General features: G+C 44.3%; 1 protein-coding gene across 1 annotated transcript in view; it reads left to right on the top strand.

The window, feature by feature from the left end:
- The window catches only part of LOC126100914 (mitochondrial import receptor subunit TOM40 homolog 1-like), a 43,750-nt gene that overhangs the window by 9,492 nt on the left and 14,512 nt on the right, over positions 1-19,746 (top strand). Inside the window, exons 2-3 of the mRNA XM_049911581.1 lie at positions 5,246-5,614; positions 5,988-6,119. Coding sequence (XP_049767538.1) covers positions 5,246-5,614; positions 5,988-6,119 — 501 coding nt within the window. The remainder of the gene's footprint in view (positions 1-5,245; positions 5,615-5,987; positions 6,120-19,746) is intronic.

The raw sequence follows: 19,746 nt of genomic DNA, 5'->3' as shown, positions 1-19,746 counted from the left end.
ATTTGAGTCACTCATTGTGCAGAGGGCCTTAGGAATCGATTTTTGCTTTCTAAAGTTGCTTATATTCTTCCTCAGGTTTCAAGCTATCTCTGTACGAAATTTCATCGAATTCAGTTCAGCAGTTGTCATCAGAATGTAAGAGGTAGAGTTATTCCCGTATTTAATGATGTCCATATGGATTAAACATGTTGAGGATTGTATAAGTGTTGAAGTCACTGTTGAATCATATTACATAGAACATATCAGTTGATAAAAGCATTTACACAAATGTGGTAAATTTCAAATGTCAAGAGAAAACAGCTTTTTCAAAGAGTAAAAATGTTTGGCCATGTCACATTGAAACTTTAAATTATGATCTCACCCCACCCCCACCCCACCTGCCAATGATCCAATTTTGATTAAATAAAGCCCATATGATGCCCCAAGCTACACTCAAGTTACCTGTGAAAACCTCCATGAAAATTTTCGGATATTAGTGTGTTCAAGCATATGATGGTTTTGCAGAACTTTTATTATTAATATAGATGACTACCTCTAAAATGAGTGCCTTGTATGGGCATAGAACTAACCACCTTGGGGCACCCAACACCCAGCTGCCAAACATGCAGTACAGCACAACCCAATGTACCTGAGTGCTTGCTACACTTCACAGACTATTTGGATACTACCACCCATTACTAATTTCCCTGAAATCTGGAGTGCCACTAACAATCCAATAAATCTTAGCATCCCAAAATATTATTCAACGTAATCTCTGATAACACATCTACCCTCCCTCTTTTTTTCAATACTTTTTTTGTCCAGTTTCATAACTGCACTTTTCATCTATCTTGCCCCTATATATATATATATATATATATAAAGAAAGATGATGAGACTTACCAAACAAAAGCGCTGGCAGGACGATAGACACACAAACAAACACAAACATACACACAAAATTCTAGCTTTCGCAACCAACGGTTGCCTCGTCAGGAAAGAGGGAAGGAGAAGGAAAGACAAAAGGATATGGGTTTTAAGGGAGAGGGTAAGGAGTCATTCCAATCCCGGGAGCGGAAAGACTTACCTTAGGGGGAAAAAAGGACAGGTATACACTCGCACACACACAGATATCCATCCACACATACACAGACACAAGCAGACATTTGTAAAGGCAAAGAGTCTGCTTGTATCTGTGTATCTTTCTTTTTAAATATATTTTTTCCACGTGGAATGTTTCCCTCTATTTTTATATATATATATATATATATAATAGAGGGAAACATTCCACGTGGGAAAAATATATTTAAAAAGAAAGATGATGAGACTTACCAAACAAAAGCGCTGGCAGGTCGATAGACACACAAACAAACACAAACATACACACAAAATCTAGCTTTCGCAACCAACGGTTGCCTCGTCAGGAAAGAGGGAAGGAGAAGGAAAGACAAAAGGATATGGGTTTTAAGGGAGAGGGTAAGGAGTCATTCCAATCCCGGGAGCGGAAAGACTTACCTTAGGGGGAAAAAAGGACAGGTATACACTCGCGCACACACACACATATCCATCCACACATACAAGACACAAGCAGACATTTGTAAAGGCAAAGAGTTTGAGCAGAGATGTCAGTCGGGACAGAAGTACAGAGGCAAAGATGATGTTGAAAGACAGGTGAGGTATGAGCGGCGGCAGATTGAAATTAGGAATTAGCGGAGATTGAGGCCTGGCGGATAGCGAGAAGAGAGGATATGCTGAAGGGCAAGTTCCCATCTCCGGAGTTCTGACAGGTTGGTGTTAGTGGGAAGTATCCAGATAACCCGGACGGTGTAACACTGTGCCAAGATGTGCTGGCCGTGCACCAAGGCATGTTTAGCCACAGGGTGATCCTCATTACCAACAAACGCTGTCTGCCTGTGTCCATTCATGCGAATGGACAGTTTGTTGCTGGTCATTCCCACATAGAACGCTTCACAGTGTAGGCAGGTCAGTTGGTAAATCACGTGGGTGCTTTCACACGTGGCTCTGCCTTTGATCGTGTACACCTTCCGGGTTACAGGACTGGAATAGGTGGTGGTGGGAGGGTGCATGGGACAGGTTTTACACCGGGGACGGTTACAGGGGTAGGAGCCAGAGGGTAGGGAAGGTGGTTTGGGGATTTCATAGGGATGAACTAAGAGGTTACGAAGGTTGGGTGGACGGCGGAAAGACACTCTTGGTGGAGTGGGGAGGATTTCATGAAGGATGGATCTCATTTCAGGGCAGGATTTGAGGAAGTCGTATCCCTGCTGGAGAACCACATTCAGAATCTGATCCAGTCCCGGAAAATATCCTGTCGCAAGTGGGGCACTTTTAGGGTTCTTCTGTGGAGGGTTCCGGGTTTGAGGAGATGAGGAAGTGGCTCTGGTTATTTGCTTCTGTACCAGGTCGGGAGGGTAGTTACGGGATGCAAAAGCTGTTTTCAGGATGTTGGTGCAATGGTTCAAGGATTCCGGACTGGAGCAGATTCGTTTGCCACGAAGACCTAGGCTGTAGGGAAGGGACCGTTTGATGTGGAATGGGTGGCAGCTGTCATAATGGAGGTACTGTTGCTTGTTGGTGTGTTTGATGTGGACGGACGTGTGAAGCTGGCCATTGGACGGGTGGAGGTCAACGTCAAGGAAAGTGGCATGGGATTTAGAGTAGGACCAGGTGAATCCGATGGAACCAAAGGAGTTGAGGTTGGAGAGGAAATTCTGGAGTTCTTCTTCACTGTGAGACCAGATCATGAAAATGTCATCAATAAATCTGTACCAAACTTTGGGTTGGCAGGCCTGGGTAACCAAGAAGGCTTCCTCTAAGCGACCCATGAATAGGTTGGCGTACGAGGGGGCCATCCTGGTACCCATGGCTGTTCCCTTTAATTGTTGGTATGTCCGGCCTTCAAAAGTGAAGAAGTTGTGGGTCAGGATGAAGCTGGCTAAGGTAATGAGGAAAGAGGTTTTAGGTAGGGCGGCAGGTGATCGGCGTGAAAGGAAGTGCTCCATCGCAGCGAGGCCCTGGACATGCGGAATATTTGTGTATAAGGAAGTGGCATCAATGGTTACAAGGATGGTTTCCGGGGGTAAGAGACTGGGTAGGGATTCCAGGCGTTCGAGAAAGTGGTTGGTGTCTTTGATGAAGGATGGGAGACTGCATGTAATGGGTTGAAGGTGTTGATCTACGTAGGCAGAGATGCGTTCTGTGGGGGCTTGGTAACCAGCTACAATGGGACGGCCGGGATGATTGGGTTTGTGAATTTTGGGAAGAAGGTAGAAGGTAGGGGTGCGGGGTGTTGGTGGGGTCAGGAGGTTGATGGAGTCAGGTGAAAGGTTTTGTAGGGGGCCTAAGGTTCTGAGGATTCCTTGAAGCTCCGCCTGGACATCAGGAATGGGATTACCATGGCAAACTTTGTAAGTGGTGTTGTCTGAAAGCTGACGCAGTCCCTCAGCCACATACTCCCGACGATCAAGTACCACAGTCGTGGAACCCTTGTCCGCCGGAAGAATGACGATGGATTGGTTAGCCCTCAGATCACGCATAGCTTGGGCTTCAGCAGTGGTGATGTTGGGAGTCATGAAATCCTCCCTACTCCACCAAGAGTGTCTTTCCGCCGTCCACCCAACCTTCGTAACCTCTTAGTTCATCCCTATGAAATCCCCAAACCACCTTCCCTACCCTCTGGCTCCTACCCCTGTAACCGTCCCCGGTGTAAAACCTGTCCCATGCACCCTCCCACCACCACCTATTCCAGTCCTGTAACCCGGAAGGTGTACACGATCAAAGGCAGAGCCACGTGTGAAAGCACCCACGTGATTTACCAACTGACCTGCCTACACTGTGAAGCGTTCTCTGTGGGAATGACCAGCAACAAACTGTCCATTCGCATGAATGGACACAGGCAGACAGTGTTTGTTGGTAATGAGGATCACCCTGTGGCTAAACATGCCTTGGTGCACGGCCAGCACATCTTGGCACAGTGTTACACCGTCCGGGTTATCTGGATACTTCCCACTAACACCAACCTGTCAGAACTCCGGAGATGGGAACTTGCCCTTCAGCATATCCTCTCTTCTCGCTATCCGCCAGGCCTCAATCTCCGCTAATTCCTAATTTCAATCTGCCGCCGCTCATACCTCACCTGTCTTTCAACATCATCTTTGCCTCTGTACTTCTGTCCCGACTGACATCTCTGCTCATACTCTTTGCCTTTACAAATGTCTGCTTGTATGTGTGGATGGATATGTGTGTGTGTGTGTGTGCGCGAGTGTATACCTGTCCTTTTTTCCCCCTAAGGTAAGTCTTTCCGCTCCCGGGATTGGAATGACTCCTTACCCTCTCCCTTAAAACCCATATCCTTTTGTCTTTCCTTCTCCTTCCCTCTTTCCTGATGAGGCAACCGTTGGTTGCGAAAGCTAGATTTTGTGTGTATGTTTGTGTTTGTGTTTGTGTTGTGTGTCTATCGACCTGCCAGCGCTTTTGTTTGGTAAGTCTCATCATCTTTCTTTTTAAATATATTTTTCCCACGTGGAATGTTTCCCTCTATTATATTCATATATATATGTCTGCTTGTGTCTGTGTATGTGTGGATGGTTGTGTGTGTGTGTGTGTGTGCGCGCGCGAGGGTATACCTGTCCTTTTTTCCCCCTAAGGTAAGTCTTTTCGCTTCCGGGATTGGAATGACTCCTTACCCTCTCCCTTAAAACCCATATCCTTTTGTCTTTCCTTCTCCTTCCCTCTTTCGTGGCGAGGCAACCGTTGGTTGCGAAAGCTAGAATTTTGTGTGTATGTTTGTGTTTGTTTGTGTGTCTATCGACCTGCCAGCGCTTTTGTTTGGTAAGTCTCATCATCTTTCTTTTTATATATATATAATTTTGTGTGTGTGTGTGTGTGTGTGTGTGTGTGTGTGTGTGTGTGTGTGTGTGTGTCTTCTTTTGTCTACCCTCATCCTGACTACAGGGGGATCCCTCTCACTCCTTTAACCTTCCCCATCCTGTTCATCTCCCCCCTCCCTGATTGATGAAAGAACTGGTAGTTCCAAAACCTAATTAATTTGTGTTTATTGATGTCAATACTCATTTTGCCTCCCAGAATTGAGTACTCGCCAGAAAGTCTGTCTGGAAACATCTCCTCCTCCCCACCCATTCACACACACACACACACACACACACACACACACACACACACACACACACACACACACACACACATTCTATCTAAGTTTATTAATCCAATCTTTTTCTTTTTTCAGATGTATTTCCTGCCGTATTTGAGGGTGCAAGGCTGATTGTGAACAAAGGGCTTAGCAATTACTTTCAGGTATCTCACACAATAAACCTGAGTGCCATTGCACCATCAGGTTACAGATTTGGTGCAACATATGTGGGAACTAAACAGATGTCTCCAACAGAAGCATTTCCTGTACTTCTCGGCGATATAGATCCTGAAGGAAATCTAAATGCAAATATCATTCATCAATTTGGAACAAGAACAAGGACAAAGTTTGCAGCTCAGATACAGAGTAAGGTATTCACAGGAGTCCAGCTAACAACTGATTACAAAGGAGATGACTACACTGCATCTTTGACCTTCGGAAATCTAGATATCATTAATGAATCGGGTAAGCATGTGTTTGGTAATATCAGTGTCCCAACTAATATAATCTGATTGTGTATTGCAAGTCTTAATTGAAAAAGTGGTCAGCAAGACCAAAAATCATAAAAAAGGTGGCTTTGTCACTTTGTGATCCTGTTGTTTTGCTAAGTGCAACCTCCTGATTTGTGTCTACCTAGCTTTAAATGTCATTTCTTTATTATTCAGTTCTTACTTTCTATTCTATTTTGTGGATAGATTTATTATTTCTATAAAGGCTGACAGTGGTAGAGAAAATTCAACTATTATTAAATTTTTCCATTGGGCTTCAATGTACTGTGAACATGTTGTGAACTTTATATTTGTATATATCATAGTTTTCAAGTAAGGTGTTCTTACAGGTCTTATCATTGGTCACTATTTACAATCAGTTACGAAGAATGTGGCACTTGGAGCTGAGCTAGGGTATCAATATGGAGCAAAGGTGCCAGGAGGTCAAATTGCCATAGTTTCAGCTGTTGGAAGATATACTGGTGAGCAATAAAGCTAGACAGAGAGGTGTATTAGTGGTATATTATGACGACACCAGAGTAGTCTTTCATTACAATGATGCATACCGTTTTTAATTTTATGTATGCTGATATTATTTATGTTCCAAAACACTGTTGTGAATGTGTGAGAGAAATGTAATTTTAAGCAACAAATTTTATCTTTAAAATTAGTGTTTAATTGAACACTAGTCTGAATTTTCAAATAAAACTCCACCAACAAAGTTTCAGCTTCCTTTGGGGAAAGTTAAAAAGTTTTGGAAATGAACATTTGCAAATGATGTGAAGTTTCTTTTTCACATCATTTGCAAATGTTCATTACCAAAATTTTTAACTTTCCCCAGAGGAAGTTGAAACTTACAGCATAGTTTTCTCTTACATGTTAGAAGACTTATTTTCCATGTGTACATTCTACCATTGCACTGACACTTTACAGCTGGAGTGAAACAGGGCGTTGGGCTCTATGCAGTCCTGTTTAATTTGACTGCACAGTCTATCATATTACCTGCACCATTTCTATTAAATTCCACATCTTTCACAATAACAATTGTCATTTGTAAAAGGAACAATTTTTGCGTCAGATCATTGACATACAGGGGATCAAAAAATCCAATAACATTTGAAAATTCAATACTTCATGGAATAATGTGGGTAGGGAGGTAAAAATTGATACGTGTGCTTGAAACGACATGAGTTTGATTGAAACCAAAAAAAGTGCACAGAAGACCAAGAAATGACACTTCGTATGACACAAAAACAATAACTAGCATAGCAATTGATTTTTTAGCAGACACAGTATTCTTTGTAACAAGTGCTCAAATTGTTGGTTATCATTCATCAATAGTATTTGTTGTCGAGAGACAATGTTGGGAACAGGTGGTGCAATGTCACAGGTTTATTTTGCTAAAACTGTTGTATTAATAATAAATGACAATAAGATGAACACATCTTAATATTTTAATGAAGCACAGTATATGGGGCAGTTCAGTACGAAACATAGTATGTATTACAACTGATGCAGCTTTATGGTGAATGCCACTTTAGGGCAAAATTTTAATTGACAGACTTATATTTTGTTGCCATTTTATTTAAACATTACACAGAATATTACTTAGTTTGCAATTCACTAAATCACCAGTTTCTTACCATTGCTAATTCAAAGATAAGCTCTGCAGTTGAAGTCTGTCAGTGAGCAGCTTCTGTGGGTAAATTTCATTCTCTTCAATGCACAAAAAATTTTCTCGCACAGTTATGTACTCATAGATCAAAACGACAACATAATTGTAGCTGCAGACTTGTAAAGTCATGGAATTTGTTCTGAGGAAGTGTGTGTGTCCTGCCCTAGAGAGGGAAGTATATTTACATAGTGAAAATGTTGAGAAAGGCTATTCAGATGTTTACTTCTCTGCTCCAATCTGCAGTCACATCACTTAATAGCACTTCGTTTAATTTATGCGCCTTCACTTCTTGCTGTTTGTCTTCCAACTGTCCATAACCATTAGTGTGCAAGGTATTGTAATATTGCTGTAAAATGAATTTTTATCACTGTGTTCAAGAGTTTTGAAGCACACTAAAATCTGAAGATACCATAGCATACCATAAACTTATTGGCAGTCTGCACTAAAATGTTGTAAATTGATGTTGGTGTATGTAATCTACACTTTAAACCTTCTAACCCATCCGTTGTGATAATTTATTGTCAATTTGAAAAGAGCTACTCTCCCGTTTAAGCACTCTGTCATAAGTAAATTTGTTTGTTCACATCAAAGGTTATGCTAGACCTGACTGATCATTGATCTGAAAACAGTGCATTGGTTGCACTCCGGTGCACAACATAACTTCAGACTGCCTCATTATACCGCAAGCGATCACTGCCGAGATGATGAGGGAGCGGGAGCGCTCTCACTTCCCTAACCACCACCTGGTCTAAGTGGCCCTGTGCCGTCGAACTTCGTGATCATTTTCTTCACAGCGACCTTTACCCATTTGACTAATCTTCTTATGATGATAGGATCATAAAGCTGCGGTAGTGGACACTCCGTTCTGATTGTAAATGTTCACTAACAGTGTCTTTTTCTGGTGAAGTCAATATGCTGTGAGTGTTGGTGCATCTTATTCCCTCTCTCATTAAAGCCCATTTTATACACAATTCTCATGTGGCACCACTGACGTGTTGCTGTCCAGCACTATCTGTTGGTCAGTTTTTGCACTCATTTATGGTTTCAATAAAACCTATGTAATTTCAGTCATGTGTGTCAAGTTTTACCTCTCTGCCTCCATTATTCTGTGGACTAGTGTATGTTTAAATGTTAACTGACATTTTTGGTCACCCTGTATAACAAAAAAAAGCAGTGGAGCCAGAACAGATCTGCGTGGTGACCCCTGCCATCCTATCATCTCTCTACCATCCCTGCTTTTTATGTCTCCAGTCAGATTCAGCCCTCTTCCTCCTTTTTTAGTAAAACATTCATCTTCCCACTTCTCAGATATCAAGTGAATCGCTGTTAAGCTTTTGCCCTAATCCCATAATGTTCGAACCTTCGCAAAATTATTGTATATCCGCACTATTGTTAAATCAAAGAAATTACCTGCTGTACTCGGCCTGTCATTTACCCCTTCCTAAAGACTAGCTGAGTTCTTCCTTCTCTTCCTCTTCATCCTTGCCTTTTCTCATTTCTCTACAGGGTCAGCATTGTTATATGGCAATGTTAGTGACAGTTGATGGCCAGTTACCCTTCCTGACACAACTGCTCCCTGGGACAGAATTTGTATACCCCATATGTCTGCATTTAGAACAAATCTCGTGTTTAAGTGTGAGAATGTTTTCCAGATGTTTACCTGAGGTGGTATATGGGTACCAGCCAAGTATTTACCTAGTTGGATGTGGGAAACACTCTAAAAACGACATCCAAGCTCACTGGGGTCTTACCAGACTTCATCTTGATCTAAAAGGTTGCTTTGGTCCAGGGCAGGCTCACCTCCCTTAATCCCATAAGTGCCGCATTAATGCGTTCAGCAGTTGGGCAGGTTTGAAGCCAAACTGAGAAGTCTTGACAGTAAATTTTGTGTACTTAGATATGCCACTACTATCATACACATTGCTTTCTTAAAAAAAAAAAAAAAAAAAAAAAACGGGTGCAAGGAAATAAACTGGTAATTTCCTTACAGTATATTTTCACTCTTTTTGTAAAGTGGGTTCACTAATTTGTATTTCAGTCTTTCGACAAACTGACAAAGGTACATTGCACTAGTGACAGTACAGAACTGATGTAAGGTGCGGTGATCTTCATAATCCTAATTGAATTTTCATCATGCCCGTGGGAGTCCATAATCTTTAGTGAAGAATAAGTGATTCAGTTTCATGATTGCTTATTTCCTGTAGTTGTATGCATTGTAGTCATCTTTGAACACCAGTTTTAAAGATCCGCATATTGGCCTGTACCAATAAAATTTTAATTTGCTGCTGCTGAGAAGGGATTACTAAACATCAAAAATATTATCAAAAGTATAGATTGCTCCTAACCATATGGAAAAAAATGTTGAGTCGCAGATCATGGCACAACAAAAAGACTGCTATCCATTTTAACTTTTGCTGTGACCAGAGATAGTGGTCATGTGTGCGAGAGTTGTGCTTGCTTGAATGTGTGTTTCCTACTTCAGAAGAATGCCTTTTGGCAGAAACCTAAAATGTATAGGAGTCTTTTCATTGTGCTTGCTTGCAACTCATTATCTCCTGTATATGGTTAGTAGCAATCTATCCTTTTCATAATATTATTATTACTCTGTCCTGGACTTTGATTATTAAATATTTTGCAGAACTCTGGTGAATCACTTAACAGTTTCATTTCCACAGAAGAGAAGAGTAATATCTTGAGCAGTCACATTCTATAAAATGTCTTCAGTAATGTGATACATTTAATATTATTTACAATTGAAAATTAACTGTAGTTTAGGGTATGATATGGATTTAGCATTTAAAGAATGAGCCAGTGTCTCGCATGTCTTGCACAACACTAATGTCACACCATCCCCCTCAGGGACTTACAAGTCTTTAGGGCACCAGCCTTTGCACTACTTTTCCTTGCTCCATGTCTATCTTTGTGTTCTTCCCCCTCCGTCTGATGGCTTTTGAGCAATTAATTGGTGTGCACTTGGTCACCAGCTAGTACTGGCATTGCTTCCCCTTCCCCATAACAGTCTGTATTTTCACTACTAGGCCCTTCTTGTTCACTTAAGATGCTGCAACGCACTGCCTTTAAGTGTAGTCTGCCTTTCATTTCTTTACTCGTTGGTTCCTCTGATTTGGAATTTTAGGTCTTCCTTTTCACATCTTCTTATCTGCACCTTCGTAAAGGCGGCATATAAGGCCACATTGGCACCTTGTCAGTCTTGCGGATCACTCTGGGGATGGCTGGACAATATGCGGCCGAAATATCAGAGGAAGAAATTCTAAACAATGGAAAATCCAGCATGGAATGTAAAAATATTATGAGAAGGAAAGTTGCTACTCACCATGTAACGGAGATGCTGAGTCGCAGATATTTGCTTGGCTGCATGCTCGAAATTTAATGGACCATTAATTACACCGCAAAAAGTTGAAAATGCCTTCTCACCCATTTCATACATAAAGGCTGACTGGGTAACGTGTCATTCCCTGTTCTCTGTACCCCATTCGACAGGTAAGGTTTGCAGGTAACCCCTGATAAAGATCAGTACAGATTAGTACTCCTGATAGGAGGACCCCCAGAAGGAAGGAGCTAACCATTGGAGATGCTGTCAGTCGTGGATGTTCGAACCACAATGGGTGCACCAAAGTGATTTACTCCAACAATGTCCAAGAAACAGAAATGGGCTCAAGCAACGAAAATAATGAATATCCCAGCTTTACCTCGCTATCTAGTAGTATTGTGCACGAAAGGTCATTTTGTTGGTAAAGTTAAATCCATTTTCTGTTCATTAAGAAGCTGCAGGCCCAGTGAAACCGTGCTGTCGCCTAAGTATTGGAACACTATTAATTGGGACTGACAGTGCCTTTCAGGCTCAAAAACTGTTGAAAGCTGTGCTCCTCAGCTGATACCCTATTTGCATAGAGGCCCATTACCACTGATTTACTTACGTAGAGTTTTGCCACCCAGCTGTTTAATGGCGTGACTGACAGGGAAAGCCAAGGTTAGCTTTCCGATCAAGTTGGAAAACAAATCTGTTGGATTACAAATAGGATAAATAACAAATTACACTCCAATTAAAAGTATTTTACAATTGATGTTTCTGTGAGTTGAGTGGTAGAGGCCAGGCAGTAGCCAATCACAGCTGTTTCTCAGACTCCACATGCTCGCTGTGTTGCCTTCTCTGCCAGCCTTGCTGGATGATGTGGATGCGTCCGCAAGGGGCAGGAGGGACTAACCACCAGGGTGTGAGGGAAGGGGAAGGAGTGCCCAGTACACAGTGATTTTTGTATTGCACCAGAGTATAAAAGTATTTGTATGCAAACAAAGCAAAAGCTGCTGAAGGTAGTCTTTGGTAAAGTTATAGTTTGTGAACAAAAATTTTGAAAAGAAAATTGTCTTATTCATAGTTATTATTATACAATCATAAATAAACTGTTTGTATAAAAGCTTATAGTCTGGCATAACTTGCCTTAAGTGTGCATAATTTATAATGATGATGTTTTGAAATTAAGAAACCTACAGCACTTAATTTGGAGAGCTTGTAGTGAAAAATGTGCTTTATGACCAGTGGACTTTATTTTTATGTATTTATTTGATCTGATTCAGAAAATTCAGCCATCATACCGAAATTATTTTCAAAGGTGGAGGAGATCCATATCTCATTACAGTGTTTGGTAAATACAATTTGTACACTCACAGTACGCCACCGTCAAAGTTGTGCTCGTGCACTATGCTGAATTCGTATTTTGTGTTGCTGTTTCCTACCCAATTTTTCACATCAGTTGCATCAACAATCTAAATTGGCGTTAGTGTTAGAGTGTACTGTAACAAGATTAAATGAAATGTGTAATTGTCTGTCTGACACATCAGCATAACAACAAAGTGCTGGACTGTTAATGGAAATGCTGTAAGTTCAAATACACTTTGTCTTTTTCTTAAGTTTGCTTTTATTTTTCTCGAAGAGAACTATCTTCCTGTAGTAATGAGATTATAAAATTAATGGCTCCAATTTTAGGTAGTATAGTACTTTCACCAGTGTAGTAAAGTGTTTTGTTATTTTATTTCTACATGCATGAATGTAAGAAGCTGAGGAATTATGCAAATCTTTATTCCATGGTTTTAGTTGTCGATCAATGTCTTAGAATGCAATGACATTTTGTCTCAGCAAAAGGCATACAGAATTGGAATTTGGTAATCATTCTGTATCTCTTGTTTCTATCAAAGAGCCATCAAAAACTTGAGCAAACTTTCAGTAACAGTTATCATTTGACTATCCTCAATAAGGCACCTACAGTTAAGTTCCAGAAAATGAGACATTATCAAGTGTGTAAAAGAAAAGAACATTTCCATACCAGACAACTGTAGAAAGTGTGAAACACTGGATCCTGGGGCTCAGAATCAAGCACATTTACTTCTATATGTCATAGATGAAGCGGCAAAGAAATATGGTAATTAGGTCCTCCAGCTGCCATCATATCACTGTCATTTTAGTTCCATTAAACTCAAATGGGCTCAACTTAAAGGCGATGTTGCAGGGAACAACAAAAAAAATGTGTGCTGGCAGAATGGAAAGATTGACAAAGGGTGCTACAAACCAAACTTAGTCACCATATTGGGATAATGTTGTAAGACACACAAAGGAAGTAGTAATGAAAACAAGAGAAAATGAATGTTTGCAGAAAGTAACACCAAACAACTTATTATTTCATTAAATTGTGACAGCAGTTCTAATGACTACGCAGAATATAGTAAAAGTGCTCCAGATATATTTTAATATTATAAAGAGCTGACCAGTTGCAATGGATAAAGAAATTTTTTACCTAGGTTTCGACAAATATAAATTTACCTTCTTCAGAAGGTAACAATTTTACATTAGTAAGGACTAATATTTCATCGATGTTTTTACAATTGTCGGCATAGATCCATGTGTCAAAAATAAAATATAGCCCTAGAATTTATAGAAAGTAATGTTAATGTATTTACATGACAAACCCTAATTATAGGGCTATATTTTATTTTTGACGCATGGACCAATGCCGACAATTGTAAAAACGGTGATGGTACGTTAGTCCTTACTAATGTAAAATTGTTACCTTCTGAAGAAGACAAATTTATATTTGTCGAAACCGAGGTAAAGAATTTCTTTATCCACTGCAACTGGTCGGCTGTTTATAATTTTATTACGTGAAACCGTTGCTGTTGTCCAGCTATGTATAAAATATTCCAGATATATTTGGCGTGCATCTGTTTGTGGTATAGTATTTTGCCAAAAATTCAGTTATGTTCATCTCAGTTTTCTCTACTTATTTAGATAGTTTATGAATATAATAGAGGGAAACATTCCACGTAGGAAAAATAATCTAAAAACAAAGATGATGATGACTTACCAAACAAAAGCGCTGGCAGGTCGATAGACACACAAACAAACACAAAAATACACACAAAATTCAAGCTTTCGCAACCAACGGTTGCCTCATCAGGAAAGAGGGAAGGAGAGGGAAAGACGAAAGGATTTGGGTTTTAAGGGAGAGGGTAAGGAGTCATTCCAATCCCGGGAGCGGAAAGACTTACCTTAGGGGGGAAAAAAGGACAGGTATACACTCGCACACACACACATATCCATCCGCATATACACAGACACAAGCAGACATTTGTAAAGGCAAAGAGTTTGGGCAGAGATGTCAGTCGAGGCAGAAGTACAGAGGCAAAGATGTTGAAAGACAGGTGAGGTATGAGCGGCGGCAAATTGAAATTAGAAATTAGCGGAGATTGAGGCCTGGCGGATAGCGAGGAGAGAGGATATGCTGAAGGGCAAGTTCCCATCTCCGGAGTTCTGACAGGTTGGTGATAGTGGGAAGTATCCAGATAACCCAGACGGTGTAACACTGTGCCAAGATGTGCTGGCCGTGCACCAAGGCATGTTTAGCCACAGGGTGATCCTCATTACCAACAAACACTGTCTGCCTGTGTCCATTCATGTGAATGGACAGTTTGTTGCTGGTCATTCCCACATAGAACGCTTCACAGTGTAGGCAGGTCAGTTGGTAGATCACGTGGGTGCTTTCACACGTGGCTCTGCCTTTGATCGTGTACACCTTCCAGGTTACAGGACTGGAGTAGGTGGTGGTGGGAGGGTGCATGGGACAGGTTTTACACCGGGGGCGGTCCCCCCTGCGGGTCCGGGGATTAGAATAGGCCCGAGGTATTCCTGCCTGTCGTAAGAGGCGACTAAAAGGAGTCCATCCCCCTCACGGGGGTAGTTAGCGCCTGCGTCCGGAGACGGACGATCTTCACGACCTATAATCGTGGTCTTTTTGGTTTTAAACTTCTCGTTTCTTCCTTCCTTTTGTTGGTCCCTTTCTTTGCTCTTCTCCACCTCACTGTCTTCCTTACTCTTTCCCTTGACTTCTCCTTGCCTTCTCATTGCCTTTTTCTCCTTGCCTTCTCATTGCCTTTTTCTCCTTGCCTTCTCATTGCCTTTTTCTCCTTGCCTTCTCATTGCCTTTTTCTCCTTGCCTTCTCATTGCCTTTTTCTCCTTGCCTTCTCCTTGCCTTCTCATTGCCTTTTTCTCCTTGCCTTCTCATTGCCTTCTTCTCCTTGCCTTCTCTGGTCTCCGCCTCGGCGTTTGAGACAGTCTGTCCTCTTTCTCCCTCTCTCTCTTCTTTTTCCTCTTCTTCCTTCCTCCCTGTGCGTGTCTGAAGGCCGACCCACGCGTTCGCACGCGTAGCCGGTGACGGGGTAACGCGTAAGTCCCCGCCCTGGGTAGACATGTAAGGCACGCGCGTACCCCCTGGTAAAGGCCAGGCCCGGGGAGGGGTGATTGCCTGAGCTGATACCTTCTGACCATGCCGATTGGTCCCTCCGTCTGTTTCTCGGGAGGTGTGACCTGAGGTGTAAACATTCACCTAAGGCGGGAGTGCCCTCTGAGAGGGTCCCCACAAGGAAGGAGCGCGCCATCGGAGACGCTGGCAATCATGGGGGATTCCTCCGCAATGGATTCTACTCCATCGCTTTCGACTTCGACCCAAAAACGGAAACGTGACCAGCCAACAGTGACAAAAGTACTACCGCCTGCCCCACAGTTCCTCGTAGTTTCTCGCACTGAGGACGGAAAGGATTTTTCCTCTGTCAACCCTTTTGTTATTCAGAAGGGCGTTGATGCCATAGCCGGATCTGTCAAATCTTGTACCAGGTTGCGTAACGGCACCTTATTACTAGAAACTGAGAATGCCTTTCAGGCACAAAAACTGCTTCGGGCCACCTTCCTGTACACGTTCCCTGTCCGGGTGGAGGCCCACCGAACTTTGAATTCGTCTCGTGGTGTAGTGTATACTAGCTCCCTCGACGGATTGACTGACGAGGAGCTTCAATCTTTCCTCGCTGAGCAGGGCGTGACGGCTGTCCATCGGGTCATGAAAAAGGTCAACAACGACCTTGTACCGACCCGGACACTCTTCTTGACCTTCGATAGTGTTAAGCTGCCATCGCGCATCAAGGCGGGCTACGAGGTTATTTCTGTTCGCCCCTATGTCCCGACACCTACGCGCTGCTACCAGTGTCAGCGTTTCAATCACACTCGACAGTCTTGTTCCAATGCGGCTAAATGTGTCACTTGTGGCAGGGATGCCCATGAGGGTGACTGTCCACCTCCGTCTCCTCATTGTGTGAACTGTCAGGGTGACCATGCCGCTTCCTCCCGCGACTGTCCTGTCTATAAGGACGAACGTTGCATCCAAGAAATTCGTGTCAAAGAGAAAGTGTCAACCTCGGCTGCTCGCAAGCTATTGGCTAGTAGGAAGCCCACGCTGCTCCCAGCGGGGAAATATAGTACTGTCCTCGCCTCTCCTCGGACTACCCGGGAGGTCGCAACCCAGACATGCGATCTGACCTTCAGCACCACGGTCGTCCGTTCGGCCAGTGCTAAGATCGCGCGGTCGACGTCTCCTCTTCCTCCCATCACACCACAGACACCAGCCACTTCCTCAGCTTCTGCTAAGTCGAAGACACCGAAGTCAGATGCACGGTCCTTCAAGAAGGAACCATCCCGTGCAGACTTCCTCCGTCCCTCGACCTCCCAGCCTTCGACCGATACTTCCACCAAACGTCCTTCCAAAAAGGCGCATAGGAAGCACAGTTCTCCTTCCCCGCCACGGCGCATCTCTTCTCCTGCGCCACCCAGCGGTTGCCGCCCCAGGCCGTCATCCGTTTCGCCTGGCCGCACCGCCGGTAGCCGTACATCTGGCCGTTCACCGGCGGAGGAAGCTCCCCCTCCCGGCCATCCTCCCGAGATGGCCGATGACCCTATAGACCCCATGGACGATGACTGTCCGCCTACTGATAGCGGCGGCAGTGCTCGCTCGAAGCCAGGCCCTAAGCGGCCTTCGAGGTGACCCCTTCTCTCATCTTCCTTTTCTTACGATGGCACTTATTCACTGGAATATTCGCAGCATTCGCTCCAACCGAGAGGACTTGAAGTTGCTGCTCCGCTTGCATCGTCCGCTCGTCGTAGCCCTCCAGGAAACTAAGCTACGCCCATGCGATCAAATTGCCTTGGCACACTACACCTCTGTGCGTTTTGACCTACCCCCTATGGTAGGTATCCCAGCTCATGGAGGGGTTATGTTGCTGGTCCGGGATGATATTTACTACGATCCCATCACGTTGCACACCGGCCTGCAGGCAGTTGCCATCCGCATTACTCTCCCCACTTTTACGTTTTCCTTTTGTACCGTTTACACTCCATCGTCATCTGCCGTTACCAGGGCAGACATGATGCAACTTATTGCTCAGCTACCTGCACCGTTTTTGTTAACTGGAGACTTCAATGCCCACCATCCCCTTTGGGGTTCTCCAGCCTCCTGCCCGAGGGGCTCCTTGTTAGCAGACCTTTTCAACCAGCTCAATCTTGTCTGCCTTAATACTGGCGCCCCTACTTTTCTTTCGGACACATCTCATACCTATTCCCATTTAGACCTCTCTATATGTACTCCCCAACTTGCACGCCGGTTTGAGTGGTATGCACTTGCTGATACATATTCGAGCGACCACTTCCCGTGTGTTATCCATCTCCTGCAGCATACTCCCTCTCCGTGCTCCTCTAGTTGGACCATCTCCAAGGCAGACTGGGGGCTCTTTTCTTCCAGGGCGACCTTTCAGGATCAAACCTTCACAAGCTGCGATCGTCAGGTCGCACACCTCACGGAAGTCATTCTCGCTGCTGCTGAATATTCCATCCCTCACCCTACTTCTTCTCCACGTCGTGTACCGGTCCCCTGGTGGACTGCAGCATGTAGAGACGCTTTACGTGCTCGTCGACGTGCTTTACGCACCTTTAAACGCCACCCTACAGTGGCGAATTGTATTAATTATAAACGATTACGTGCTCAGTGTCGTCGTATTATTAACGAAAGCAAGAAAGCCAGCTGGGCTGCTTTCACAAGCACCTTCAACAGTTTTACTCCTTCTTCTGTTGTCTGGGGTAGCCTGCGCCGGCTATCTGGCACTAAGGTCCACTCCCCAGTTTCTGGCTTGAAGGTCGCGAATGAAGTCCTTGTGGCCCCTGAGGCTGTCTCCAATGCCTTCGGCCGCTTTTTCGCCGAGGTTTCGAGCTCCGCTCATTACCACCCTGCCTTCCTCCCCCGCAAACAGGCAGAGGAGGCTAGGCCACCTGACTTTTGCTCCTCGAATTGTGAAAGTTATAATGCCCCATTCACCATGCGGGAACTCGAAACCGCACTTGGCCGATCACGGTCCTCCGCTCCAGGGCCTGATTCTATTCATATTCAGATGCTGAAGAACCTTTCTCCTGCGGGTAAAGGTTTTCTTCTTCGTACATACAATCGCATCTGGATTGAGGGACATGTTCCCGCATGCTGGCGCGAGTCTATTGTTGTCCCGATTCCTAAGCCGGGGAAGGACAAGCACTTGCCTTCCAGTTATCGACCTATCTCACTTACCAGCTGTGTCTGTAAAGTGATGGAGCGAATGGTTAACTCTCGATTGGTTTGGCTGCTTGAGTCTCGACGCCTACTTACAAATGTACAATGTGGATTTCGTAGGCGCCGCTCTGCTGTTGACCATCTGGTTACCTTGTCGACCTTCATTATGAATAACTTCTTGCGGAAGCGCCCGACCGCGGCTGTGTTCTTTGATTTGGAGAAGGCTTACGACACCTGTTGGAGGGCGGGCATTCTCCGCACCATGCATACATGGGGCCTTCGCGGTCGCCTCCCTCTTTTTATTCGTTCCTTTTTAATGGATCGACAGTTCAGGGTACGTGTGGGTTCTGTCCTGTCCGACACCTTTCGCCAGGAGAATGGGGTGCCACAGGGCTCAGTTTTGAGCGTCGCTCTGTTCGCCATCGCGATCAATCCAATAATGGATTGCCTCCCAGCTGATGTATCAGGCTCCCTTTTTGTGGACGATTTTACCATCTATTGCAGCGCGCAGCGTACACGTGTCCTGGAGCGCTGTCTTCAGCGTTCTCTTGACCGTCTTTACTCCTGGAGTGTCGCCAATGGCTTCCGTTTTTCTGCCGAGAAGACGGTCTGTATTAACTTCTGGCGCTACAAAGAGTTTCTCCCACCGTCCTTACGACTTGGTCCCGTTGCTCTCCCAGTCGTGGAGACAACCAAATTTTTAGGCCTTACCTTTGACAGGAAACTTAGCTGGTCTCCACATGTGTCATATTTGGCCGCCCGTTGTACCCGTTCTTTAAATGTCCTCCGTGTTCTCAGTGGTATGTCGTGGGGAGCGGATCGAACCGTCCTACTTCGTCTATATCGGTCGATCGTCCGCTCCAAGCTGGATTATGGGAGCTTTGTATACTCCTCTGCACGGCCATCCATCTTACGCCGCCTCAACTCCATACAACATCGGGGTTTACGACTTGCGATCGGAGCATTTTATACCAGTCCCGTAGAGAGTCTTCATGCTGACGCTGGCGAATTGCCGCTCACTTACCGGCGCGATATACTGCTTTGTCGGTATGCCTGTCGGCTACTGTCAATGCCCGACCATCCGTCTTATCGTTCCTTTTTTGACGACTCTCTCGACCGTCAATACGGGTTGTATGTCTCTGCCCTGCTACCCCCTGGAGTTCGCTTTCGTCGCCTCCTTCAACACCTTCATTTTTCACTCCCTGCAACCTTTCGAGTGGGCGAGAGCCACACGCCACCTTGGCTCCAGGCTCAGGTCCGCGTTCACCTTGACCTCAGCTCGCTCCCAAAAGAGGTCACCCCCAGTTCGGTCTACCACTCCCGTTTTTTGGAACTTCGTTCGAAGTTCATCACCATGACTTTCATTTATACAGATGGCTCTAAGACCAATGACGGGGTTGGGTGTTCCTTTATAGTCGGGGCACAAAGTTTCCAATACCGGCTCCATGACCATTGTTCGGTCTTCACAGCTGAGCTCTTTGCCCTCTACCAGGCTGTTCTTTACA

The sequence above is a fragment of the Schistocerca cancellata genome, chromosome 9, assembly GCF_023864275.1.
Source record: "Schistocerca cancellata isolate TAMUIC-IGC-003103 chromosome 9, iqSchCanc2.1, whole genome shotgun sequence".
NCBI lineage: Eukaryota > Metazoa > Arthropoda > Insecta > Orthoptera > Acrididae > Schistocerca > Schistocerca cancellata.
The sequence above is the reverse complement of the archived record's forward strand: the minus strand, read 5'-3'. Positions and strand labels throughout refer to the sequence as shown.